Source organism: Euwallacea similis, chromosome 5 (assembly GCF_039881205.1).
Source record: "Euwallacea similis isolate ESF13 chromosome 5, ESF131.1, whole genome shotgun sequence".
Classification (NCBI taxonomy): Eukaryota; Metazoa; Arthropoda; class Insecta; order Coleoptera; family Curculionidae; genus Euwallacea; species Euwallacea similis.
In genome coordinates, this window is record NC_089613.1 from 2,822,470 (window position 1) to 2,835,682 (window position 13,213).

The 13,213-nt window shown below is 32.7% G+C and overlaps 1 protein-coding gene across 2 annotated transcripts; it reads right to left on the reverse strand.

The window, feature by feature from the left end:
• Positions 1 to 3,276: 3,276 nt before the first annotated feature.
• On the reverse strand, positions 3,277 to 11,250 carry Mad (Mothers against dpp). Of its 2 annotated transcripts, none has more exons than XM_066390633.1 (5): positions 11,080 to 11,250; positions 7,241 to 7,517; positions 6,446 to 7,151; positions 5,447 to 5,703; positions 3,277 to 5,158 (listed from the first exon to the last, which is right to left on the reverse strand). In XM_066390633.1, exons 2-5 carry the CDS (start codon positions 7,508 to 7,510, stop codon positions 5,015 to 5,017), a joined length of 1,377 nt encoding a protein of 458 aa, XP_066246730.1. In that variant the 5' UTR covers positions 7,511 to 7,517; positions 11,080 to 11,250; the 3' UTR covers positions 3,277 to 5,014. The 2 variants fall into 2 exon arrangements, with proteins under 2 accessions (XP_066246730.1, XP_066246728.1); XM_066390631.1 differs by lacking the exon at positions 11,080 to 11,250 and adding an exon at positions 10,820 to 10,898.
• Between the last annotated feature and the right edge of the window lie 1,963 nt (positions 11,251 to 13,213).

Here is a 13,213-nt window from a genome sequence, read left to right on the forward strand (position 1 = left end):
GTCACACTCTAAAGCAGCATTTGTTACGGACAAAAGCGTACCTAAAGGCATTCTATTTGACTGAAAAATTAAATGTACTTGCAGAAATACTTTAGAAGGACCTTTATAAGGCACCAAAAGCCAATTCTGACTGCAAATAAAGGCACGTTCACAAAGGCGAAAATACACGTTTTACTAGTTCAACAAAACCATAAAAAGTCAATATTTGTTAAGTGTATCATCGTGTAATAAATTCTCAAGTATTGTGTTCACCTTGTTTTTGATTTTCATTGATTATTTGATACTACAGGTAGTTACACAGGTCTACAAATACAAAATTTTGACCGAGAGTTTAGATTTTGATAAGGCCCAAACAATGTTTTCGGCTTTTCGAATGGTGGTACTGTCAACAATATTAAAAATCCCGATAACTGACGATGCCAAACCCAGCTTTGTACAACACTTTGAAATATATTACGTATCAGTTCAGTGTAACTAGATTTAAATTACCAAGGAAATTTTGAATAAAAAATTGTCAATATTCAATTCCAAAGTTGACTAATGTTAAACATACATATATGAAACATATGTATGTACATTCATATGATTATTTTTCATATAATTGATGCCTTTCGTCTGTCAAAGTTTCTAGTTTGTCATCGAACCTACGAATCACCCTGTATATGCGCTATATTAAATATAACCAGTGTGAAATTTTGAACATAGTTCACGATAAATATACAATATACGTGGACGTTCAGTAATTGTTCTGAGTGACTATGTTCGAAGAAAAAAATTAAAAAGAGAAACATAAGTTTTAAGATTTATCAGTGGTGAGTCTGGGGAAATCAATTCTAATTAATCGCCGAAAAATAACGTAATCGGTGTCCAAAAATGTTCAACATATTGTCAATAATACTATATTTTATTTTTTCAATTAAACTCATTTTTAGCGGTTTTATGACTTAATATCAAAATACTACCATAATCGAAAAGTTTATTTAGAAAAATAAAATAAGCTTTTATTCACAATATGTTAATTTTAATACATCTACTGTTTTATGTTCCTGAGATTAATAGGTTTTTTTTGCGAAATACTTAAACTAAAACCTAATTATAAACACTCAGTATAAAAATTGGTTTTAGCTGCGCCATATTTTCTCAACTTATCAATAGCCTATACTTCACTGAAAATTTTCAGAAAATTTGAAAAAAATATATAGAGTAATAAACACAGTGTATTTGTAGAGTTGTGCAATTGACTAGAAATTTTGGGCACTTGAATTACTGTTTCAAAGTTGAGCAGAGATTGGCCATCCAACAACAAATTTTCAATTATCTGACGCAAATTAAATCATAAACTTATTAGGAAAGTTTTTAAACACTTCCATTTAAAAATATGTCTTTCCCACGAAAGCTCCCATTATCCAATTTCCTCTTTTGCCGGAACTACATAAAAGACCCAGTAAACATACATCTTTGGAACACCTGCATGCATAACTAATGACTTTTACAATTTACCGATAATCTCGGGATTTATCATAACAGGTCTTCAAACTTGTAAAAAAAGTCCTCTTGGGAAAATGACCTAGTTACTGTTAAAATTAAACAGGAAGCGCAATGAGTATCGTTAAAGTTAAACCTGCTTCATCCGCATTGATGGATCGATGTAATAAATATGTTGTCTATAAATTAAATGCATTTGAAGCACGCAATACTGGAAAAATCTTCATTTCATAGAGCTATGTTAGAAACACGCATTTATTTATTGATGTATTTTCAAGTTTGATTATTTTATTAAGTTACTAAAAAATTGCATGTGAAATTGAATGTCACGGCGAGAATCCCAAGGAACAAGTGGAAATGGGTAACGAGTATCTAATAAAATAAAGAAATAAATAACATTAAAAAAACGGTTTAAAATAATAAATAAAGTTTCAAATGTATATCAAAAATGACTTAAAATTTTTATAGTTGATATAGGGAAATATCATTGGAGCATCTCAGAAAATTGCTGAACCTTAAAATTTAACTGAAAAATGTAAACTGTCCAGATAATCTAGTTAAGTTACGGTTTTCTAGAAAAACGATATCATAATGAGGCGTCAATAACACTTTCCAAACAAACATATTGAAAATTTTGGAAAAAAGAAATAGAAACAAAAAAAATAGGAAGCACTCGGTAAGAAACTGGGATTAATAAACATCTTAATATAAAGAAAAAACACAATGAAGGAGAATAAAATAGAGAACTTTTATACTGACTCTACGAGATAATCATTAGACCGGATTATCAAACATGGTGCCTTTGTGTGGTACTCAAAAAACAGGCAAGCAAAGCACGGCAAGGAACAAACTAAGAAAGTTGCAAAGATAATCCTGTTTCGCAATAACTGCAATTTTTAGCACCACACCCGTCATGGCTATGGGGCGGGTTCTTTGTCTGATTCCCTTTTATATTTTATTGAAAAGGAAGTTCAAAAGGTACACACACAGACTCAAAACCACAAGCCAAGTGCAGGCGTGCATAAAACAAACCCATTGCAGATCAAGTCCAGCTGGGGATACCTTTTAGCACTATGCTCCCTGTAAAAAACTGTGATCAGACATACAAAATGGTCGACTAAGTCAAAACGAACAAAGCCTAATAAAAGTGATCTGCTATTGGTTTACCGACGAATCGAAAAAGGTGCAACCACAGGCTCGATATGAATCTAGGGATATACGCACCAATATTTAAGCGACGATTGAAATATACACCAGATCGACTACAAAACGCAACTGGACGAATAAGATTGTAAAGATTTATTCGAATAGTGAATTAGCGATCAAAGCACTTGACGTTTCCAAATTATCATCGAGAATTACTCGGGGACTTCAAAACACACTTAAACAGCAAAAATAAAGTAGTAATTCTGAACACCCTGTACACATTCCTAGCTAATTCGGCATAGTCACGTAAAGTAATCGTAGATGATATTTCACCCCGAATATTATTGATATCATATTATATTTTATAAGGCACTCACTGTTAAATTTTTTAAATAAAATGTCATAATTTCAAGATGATATATCCCAGTGCAAAAAAATCTAGGATCTAACTCAAATACGTGACAAAAATCCTGGTTATCCCATTTAAGAAATTACAAGTAACCGAGTACTCCTCTGAAAGTATTAGATACTCGTTGGACATGGACATAAAGGAATTGGGTCAACTAATTCTACGAAGATAATCACAGCGGTTGAATAAAGTCAATGTGTTAGTAAATTGAGACAATTAAAATAAAGAAACCCATGAAAATTGTCTGTTCTATTCCATCCTTCAAAATAATCTATAATATTTCCTATCCGCATTCACACTTGTTCAATAGAGATCCAGTTTATTTTATAATTAACCTTAGCTTATAATGATTATAATCTGACAACACGCCAGGTTAGATAAAATGAAGTCTCGACTATCAAATTGACATTGAATTCTCGATAACAGAATAAATGCTAATGAAACTTAATTACTCCTATGTCCTATAAGATATATCTGAACTAAAAAAAATAAAAAAATTTGTATGTGGACTGAAATTTACTCAATTTGAAATTAAATATATGATGAACGCAATATATCTGCAAAGTTCCAACTTAATTCCTGATGTTTGAGTTACAAAAATCTTTTACATTCGTCTATAATATAAAGCGAACCATGCATGGATAAATTCTACCAGCAAAGCAAGCTTTGAATGCAAAAATTCACTTAAATAAACATGAAGCAGCTACTCCCTAAATGACCTAAACTAAATCACCCTTTATTGTTTTGTTGGGCTCTCTTAAATCAACTATAATGATCGGAAAATTTACGTTTGAAAATTGCAACGTTTATATGAATAATTGCACTTAAACGTAATAATTGTAACAAAAAACAAATATATCTGAAATGCCAAATAACTATACAGTTTTTGTATATGTAACTAAAAGATATATGAACCAAATTCAACAATGTAACATAAAATTTTCTGGCTTAAACTTCTTCATGAGTCAAACAAAATATAGTATTTGCTTAATTATAATGGTAAATATCGTCTTATCCAGAAAAAATCTAATTAATTGCAAAAAAATTATGCTAATATACACAGTAAGAAAAAAAATTACATCGATTTTCAGGTCCTTTTGGCGGTGGAAAAGCTCTCAGGGTGGTGATTTAGAGTTAAATTTGAACTTTTTTTGTAAATTAAATAAAAATATGATTTATTCTAAATATGTTCCATACATTTAAGGTGGACTATTCATTTTTTCTTTTACTCTATTTGGGAATAATAAAAACCATTATCAAACGTGACTTTTCGTCCGAGCTCTTAGTAAAAGGCAAATCTTATTCACTGTTTTAACCGAGAATAGTGTACAATTCCGCCGATTCATCAACCCCTACTTGTGTGTAAAGCGTTATTCCCAAATGAAAAGAAAAAATGATTTATTGAGAACAAGCTTAACTGAAAATATTTTTACTCCCTAGGGAATAAAGTAATTTTCTTTTTAATATACTTTTTTAATACTCACTAAGGGGCAAAAGCATTTTCCTTCTTACGCATAATACACAAGTTATTTTTTTACGGAGGAATAAACTTTCACTCGTTAGGGAGCACTTTTTTTTACAAAACCGAACATTGGTCGTAAAAAAAATTAGATACACACCTGTGGAGGAAAGTGCCTTTACTCTAATGTATACTCGCCGTTTTATGTCAACCTCACGTTATTCTCAGGAGTAACAGTAGCACTTTTCTCCCTTGTGCTAACAATTATTTTTTAATTTTAGCGCTGGTATCTCAGTAAAACGCTTGCTTTAAGTATGTCATTCCATTGTTAGATAAAATGAAATGAAACAAGTCTCGCAACTATAGCCTGATTACAATCTACCACCCCTCACTTGATTGCGATCCAAATTGATAAAACAAATCAAATCGCACACATAGTAACTCGTTAAAAACAATCACCACCGGAAAAATTATTTTAAACGTCCACTTCAACAATAATTAACTCTCTACTTACTCTAGGAAACCGAACTTATCGCATTGTGTGGCGCTCCCATCTGAGTCAATACTTTATCCAACCATTGAAGTGGGCCATTTAAGTGGATTTCAATCCAACAGGGAGTGCTAGTCACATCTTGTCGGTGATATTCGGCGCCCCAGCCCTAAAAAAAAAATACATATTTGATAGCAAAAAACATCATACATTTAGAGATGTGAGTTATGAATATTTAAAACAGAGAATTTGAGTTATTTGCATGACTTCGATTAAAACGAATATTCGAGAATGTTAATCCAAAAATTTATATCGACCTCTTTGTTTAGAGTTATAAAAATTATTAAGTTGGAAAAAAAGAAGGCATTCAAAAGGTGCTTGAATTCCGGTAGCGCTACCAGAGTTTTATACTCTAAGTTTGCCTACACATTTCGTTGCATATCTAATCTGTACATACCTTCACGAAACTCATCCTTATGGTACACATTTTGGTCAGTTCATATACGGCTTCAAAACCATGGTTCACGCACTGAGACAACAATTGCGCAAATTCTGCATTATTGAAAATTCTAAGCGAACACCCCGCGGGAATCTTACAGACCGTCGATGGATGGAAGTTATGGTGATGGTTACAGTTGCGCGATTGCACAAAAATGGCAGAGTCGGACAGACATTCGGCGTAAACTTCCCCGTTAACATAATATAGATGGACACCTGTAAAGAAAATATAAAAATATTTAATTAGAATATTTGGATAAATTATTACACCATTGAATTTTAGTATATTAAGTTTGAACACTTTGGCTAGTCCAGTACGAAAGAAAAACTAATTTAGGCTCAGCTTTTCAAACTCGTAATAATTTTGCCAGTAAAACAATTGCCATGGAAAATGGGAAATTGTTCGATACTTGATTCTATTTCGTCAATTCAATGGAATTAAGCTGGCAAAATTATCAAGAGCTTAAAAAAGCGGGCTTGTACTAGTGATGCGCTTCGGTTATTGAATGATTCTATTCCGATAGTCAATACTATCGTTTTTTATTAGCTGCACTAGGGCGATATTAAGGCGTCTCTATTATTTGTTAACTAACTAGGAATTTACCCAAAGTAATACTTTGCATTTATCTGACGCAGCGAATGAAGAACGCTATAAATTTATCTGTCTGAAGTATGTTACTTCACTTTCTAGATACCCTATACATAGCACCCTTTAATTGAAATGCAAACGATGAAATTTTATGTTGAAAACAAATATATCCATTATGAATCACTGTAAAACCTCACGGCCAGAAAAAAACTCATCCAAGTGGCAAATTTTTGCCAGCCTTATTTTCCTTTTTAAGTTTTACTAAATTAGATTTAAACTGACTATTTTGATACACATGGGCCATTTGATATCACCTTATTCTTTAATTTAATTATTCCTACTTTAAAAGAAACCAACGCCACATCTCACCTTTTCCTATGTGTCGCCTCGTATTCTCAATCGTACTATTTCGATTAACATTGCTCAACTGTCCCAAACAAAACCGATCGCTGTTGTTGCCGGGATAAGTGAATCCATCCACAATAACCGAGGTGGAGTTGCAATGAAAAACTTCCCCAACCCTACTGTTAAGTTCGTAATACGCAATGGAAGCCCAGTAGGGCTGGTCTTGATATGGCACCGGATGGACGTCTTGACTTAAAGATGGTTCCGGACTAGGATTATTGTTTGAATTGGAAGCATTTTCATCTGTGGGACTGTAGGCTGGTGGCGGGGTTTCCGCCAAATTCGCATAAGGGGGAGACTGCGGGTTACTGGAAATGACACTACTAGGACTAGAGACATTTGAAAGCGGGGAGTTTGGACTCATGTGATTAGAATTGAAGCCGTTTGAAGAGTAGCTGACGTTGTGTGGCATGTTCGGCTCTACCAATTGCTGGAAGGGAAGGAGGGAATGACCTGGTACGAAATCGTTGTGTCTAGGTACGAGAACAGGAGGGAGCACCGGACTTTCTACCCGTTTATAGTGGTAGGGGTTGATGCAAACCTCTTTTTGTTTGGCAGAAAATGGGTATTGACAATGTTCAAGCGGCTTCAGTTCGTGATGACTTTGCAAATCTGGCCACCGCCAGACTCTACAATATATCACATGGGGGAGACCTTTTCTGTGAGATACCTGCAAAGATAAAAATGTTCTAATTTCCTACAACTAATTTATTGACAAATAACACAACTCCAGCAAAACATTAATCCAACTTTACTTGCCTGTAACCGTCCATCTAAACTCCTAGGAATGGTGACACATTTGCTAGGCTGTCCAGGACAACTTAAAGCTTTCTCCAATTCCTCAATAGATCCCCTACGCTTTTTTAACTTTTTTACTAGGCTATCAACCGCCTTCTCTGCCCATTTTTCCTCTTCGTCACCTTGTTTCCACCCAAGCAGCTTTTTCACTGCTGGACTTGTGAAGGAAAACAAACTATTTAATGTTGAAATGGGACCGCTGCTCGATGATTCGCCCTCGTCGATGTCCATATTAAAACTATGAAACAAATACACTACTTTTGACTGCTTTTATAATGTGAAAAATTAATAATAATTAAGGACAAATGTGTCTGTTACACCGGCAAATTCATTATGTACCAATTTGAAAAAAAATTTGCAGGCCTCTAATGCACATCCACAAATGAAAATGAAAATTGGTATTTACAGGGTGATTCATAAATATGGCTTACTTGATAATTTGGGAAACAGTACAGTACAGTAGTTACAGGGTGTTGAGTTACCTCAATTTGTTTTTCGTCATTATTCTAAAAATATCAAGGTTCAGACTTCAAATTTGTGAAGTAAAATCATTTTAAGTGACGAATAAAATATGTGTCACGATTTATGCATTGTATATAAAAAAAGTAGTGTTAATTTATTTGATTTTTTTAAAGAAATCAAAGTAATACTGAAATGAAACAAGAGTACATAATTAGCAGAAAGATTATTGCCCTTTCAAGTTTTGAATCTAATTTGATGCTAGATATACAGGATAAAGTTATTTTATTTAGCACTTGTTCTACACTAATAACCAGGTATTTCATTATTAAATACTAATTGTAATCACAGTAACAGGCATTGACAAAAATTTTATTGCAATAAAATTGCTTACATGCATTAATCACACCAAACTAAATATTTCTGCTAGCAAATTTGAACACAATAAAATTTCTATCAATGTCTACTAATTAAAAATTCTACAAAGGGGACATGTTGGTTTCATTCATAAATTCTCATCTGAATATAATTCATGCATTGAAAATTATCCATAAATTTTCGAAAAATATGCATTAATGTAATCTGGACCAGAAAAAGCTATTGTGCACTACATGTTCTCATGATTTTTCCACCTCAAATTGTATTCATGAGTATTGATCTAAAGTTATTGATAATTTTTAAGACACATCCTATATTACCTACGATTACACACCCAAGTGTGTAAGTTAATGTGATGTAATAAATTATTCAAATAATCATTTAGCTTATCTAAAAGAAACCAAGCGATTCTGACATATTTTTAGCAAAATTGACTTAAATGTTTCAAGTTGTGAACCTCTTTATGAGAAGGTATAGACATTCTATTGAATAAAGCAAATGCATCTCCAGAGTAATCATGTGGTTCTATTATGTCAGTTTTGCTTTTTCAGTACTTGGTTCCTGTTGGATAACTGGTGCTCATGTCAAGTAGCACACGAATATATTATTTTATATGCACCTACTTTTAACAGGAAAAAATAATTATTTAATAAAGTGTTAGTAAGGGTATTAAAGTACGAGTTGGGTATATACAGTATTGGCCATAATTATTGCATCTTTTAAAATTGTTTTATAGTTTTGTTTAAATCGAAAGGACAAATGTGCCACCTCGTACATACATTCTTTATTGAACTACCTTTACTTATCAGAGAAATAGAATATATTCTCTCTTCGCATATTCACAGGTATAAACAAATTGTGTTTCTACGCTGGCCAAAATTATTGCAACTATTTATTTTTTCGTGTTTTTTTGAGAAGATTTTGCTTTTTAGTTCCTGTATTCAATTCAACTATTAGTTAGTGAATTTTCCATCATGGCTCAAAGTAAAACATATAGTGGTGACATTAGAAACAGAGTGATTAATTTTTATAAGAATGGTCTAAGGCAAGTCGAAATAGCCCGAAATTTACAACTCCATAAATCAACAGTGTCGAGAATCATCAAACAATTTGTTTGTAGTGGTGGTATAATACCATTAAAAAACACTGGTAGACCAAGAAAGTCCTCCAAGCAATTGGACCGAAAAATTTTAAATATTGCGAAAAGAAGTCCTTTCCTATCTTCAACGAAAATCCTGAGTGAAATCGACCAAGCAGGATCATCGGGCCTTTTAAGTCGAACAATAAAGCGAAGACTTTGTGAAAATTGCTTAAATAGTTATAGACCGGCCAAAAAGCCTTTGCTCTCGAAGAAGAACATTAAAGCCAGGCTCGAGTTTGCTCAAAATCACATTCACTGGACACAAAATGATTGGAAAAGCGTCGTATTTAGTGACGAATCTAAGTTCAATTTATTTAGAAGTGATGGTGTGATTCACGTAAGGCGACCTAAAGGCCAGAGATTGGATCCAAAATACACCTGTCCCACTTTGAAACATGGCGGAGGATCTGTAATGGTGTGGGGGTGCTTTTCGTCATTTGGTATGGGCCCTCTACACAAAATTGAGGGAAGGATGGATAAGTTTATGTACAGAGACATTTTAAGGAACGTTTTGGAACCCTATACAGATGAGATACAAATTCACCTTTCAACACGATAACGATCCAAAGCATGCTTCCAAATTAGTCAAAGAGTGGTTAGAACAGCAAAAAATACCTGTTATGAAGTGGTTAGAACAGCAAAAAATACCTGTTATGAAGTGGCCATCCCAAAGTCCTGACCTCAATTCAATTGAGAACTTATGGGAAATCTTGGACCAGAAAATTCCGGACCGAAAAGTTAAAAATGCCACGAAACTATTCGAATTACTATCAAAAGCTTGGTCAGAAATGGATCCAGCTATAATTGAGAAATTAATTAATTCTATGTCAAATAGAATGGCAGATGTAGTGAGGGCTAAAGGATATTATACCAAATATTAAAAATTTGTTTTATTTTTCATTGTTATAGTTAATTATTTAAGCAAAATAATTTAGTTGCAATAATTTTGGCCAGCGTAGAAACACAATTTGTTTATACCAGTGAATATGCGAAGAGATAATATATTCCATTTCTCTGATAAGTAAAGGTAGTTCAATAAAGAATGTATGTACGAGGTGGCACATTTGTACTTTCGATTTAAACAAAACTATAAAACAATTTTAAAAGTTGCAATAATTATGGCCAATACTGTAAGTAGCACCAAGATAGAAATGCACTACCTATTTTTGTACTGGATTTGAATCTGAATTTTGCAACTCCACACAACAGAAAACTTCTCAAAAAACTCATAACAGACACACACAAGCACATGGTGGAAACATTCACAACATACACTTTACGTTTCCGGAACATTTCCTGGGTCACAATATTCAATGGCAATGTTAAAAGTGTTGTCTATTATCCAAGACAGTTATGTAAACTACTATGGTTAAATTAATACAACTAGAAAGCATGCAGATATTACATGCCAGGCAAGCCACTTAAAGTACTAACAACTGGATGGATTGGAATTAAAAATGTACTTTGGTCTGAGTTTAGTCATCTTAAGTATTGGTGCAAAAGGCAAATGCTCTAGAGATGGAAAAAATAATATGAAGAGAAAAACTTAACAAATGACTCACAAATTATTCAAATGAGTCACATAAAACTGAAAATCTGTTGCCATTTTAAATGGAAATTCGCGGTACACATTTATTTCGATCTGTTGCGCGTATGGTACTAGCGGAGCACTTCCTCTAAGCTTGGTATTTATCAAGAGCAACATTTGCTTTTTTCCAAACAACAAAAATAAAACAGACATGACCACGGAGAGCATTTGATCGTTCACTACCATCTAGGACAGTACTTAGCGGGCTCCTTAGGGAAATAACTTATTACTTACCTTTATTATACGGAAAATAGCTGTGTTATGGCACACTTTATGGTAATTTAGCTTGAAAAATTTGAAAAAAAACACAAAAATGAACAAGGAGGACGACTGCCTGACGCCTGAGTTGCCTGGCGCAGCTTGTTTGGGAACATCGGAAATTGTACTATTTGACCTTTCTATTGTACTAGATTTCGCAAAATAACGCAATCATGTGTTAATAATTTCTATAAATTTGAATATGTCCTGATGAGTTTTTGGTTACTTTTGTGTTTTATATCAAATGTCTAGTGAATAAATATTAAATTAGTCTAAATTCGTTTTATTTACGTTGTATACCCCAAAGCATCTTCCATTTTTTCCGTTGTTTTATATCTTATTAAATTTCTGTGGAATATCTAATCCGTGTAATAACATTCGAATGCAATGTAATAAATTAAAATATTTAATTTTTTGAGAAGTGCTGGAAAATGAATGGTTTTAGGTCGACTTTTCACGTATGTATTTAACCAATTGTAATCATGTTGTACTAAATTTAGTACAGTTGTCACAAGTGGGGCAACAGAACATCCGCCAAAGAGAATGGTTTATGGGCAACTGCAAGATGTCGCCACAAGTACAAGGCGAGAAAGGCGGGATATTTAAAGTGCAGCTCTAATTGAGCGCGTTCAGATTGTTGCTACTATTTTACTTTTATAGCAAAATTGAATAGGTACAGAACAATATTAATAATAATTATCGTTTATCATATAAGTTTAGTAAAAGAGTAATTAGAAGATAGAACTTATTTCCAAAATTTTGCACATTGACTTGCTCTTTAGAAAAAGAAAAGAATACGATTCAATTAAAGGTCGAATAAAGTATTTATCTACAGAAAATAATTCTTTGTTCTAATAACATAAAAAATATTAAAAAATGCGGAACTTTATTAATATTTTCTTTTCAGAAGATATAATTTTTCAAATTTTTTGGACCATCCTGCAGAGAAACAGTAATGCCATATGGGTACAGTGGTTATATATGGTGTTTTTTTAGCATTTTACCATAGCCAAAATCACCTAAGAAATATAGTTATTTCCCATAAAGGTAATGGGTAACCTTCGCTGCAGGTGGTGAACAGTAATGATAGGGCTATGATTAAACCATTTCAGAATTTGTCTAAGACATGCCTCCGACATTTCCACACCTACTTAAGGTTTTTTTTTTATAATCACCCATTACATATTGCTGATCTTGAGAATACCCCAGATATACATATTTCCAAAGTATAGGTTGCCTCAAAATTCAACGTGGCCTTAGATATAGATTGGGTTATAGATTATTCTCAAATAGTGAAAAAATACAAAAAACATTTTGATATAAAACTGGATTTGGAAAATTTTTGTTCTCTAGTTACAGGGTGAAAAAAATTGAGATTTGTTTAAACAATTATTTATTCATAGCTCTAATGACTTTTGACCTATACAATACCCACGTGTATGATTACAGTTTTACGATGTCACTGAATTATTGTAAAAACAAGCAGAGAATATTAAGCTCTAACGAACTTAAAAAAACTAATACTAAGCTAAAACTAAAAGTAACTTAAAAAGTAACTACGAACACAAAATAGATAAAAACAAAATCCATACAAAATTAAGATTTTCTGCATGATTAAACAACCTGCCTGGGAGTAAAATGGGTCATACTACGCATAGTCATGACCCCATGAAAATAATTTCTCTGTTGATATTTCCGCTTGCAAGAATTATATAGGATGATTCACAACGCAATCAACACAAAAGAAGTTCGTATAGAGGACCTCAAAGCAATTTGATTTTTTATATGAAATCTTTTCTCATGGTTACTACATTTAGAAGAGAAATTTATTTAAAAAAAACGCGCTAAAAAATTAAAAAATACTCTGTATTTGAACAATGACTAAACAAAGAATAACCAAATTTTGAAAATGTATTGAAAAAATTAAAGTGAAAGTCCATTTTATTCAATACCTGAACATATTTTTTCAAATGATACATTGGTTATTGATGCGGTTCCTTAAATCTTTTTTAGTTTCAACGACGTCGAATATAAAATGTTTTTAAACGAGAGAAAAAAGGCGCATTGATTTAAATCTGGTGATCGCGGTGACCAGTATTGAGGCAATTAT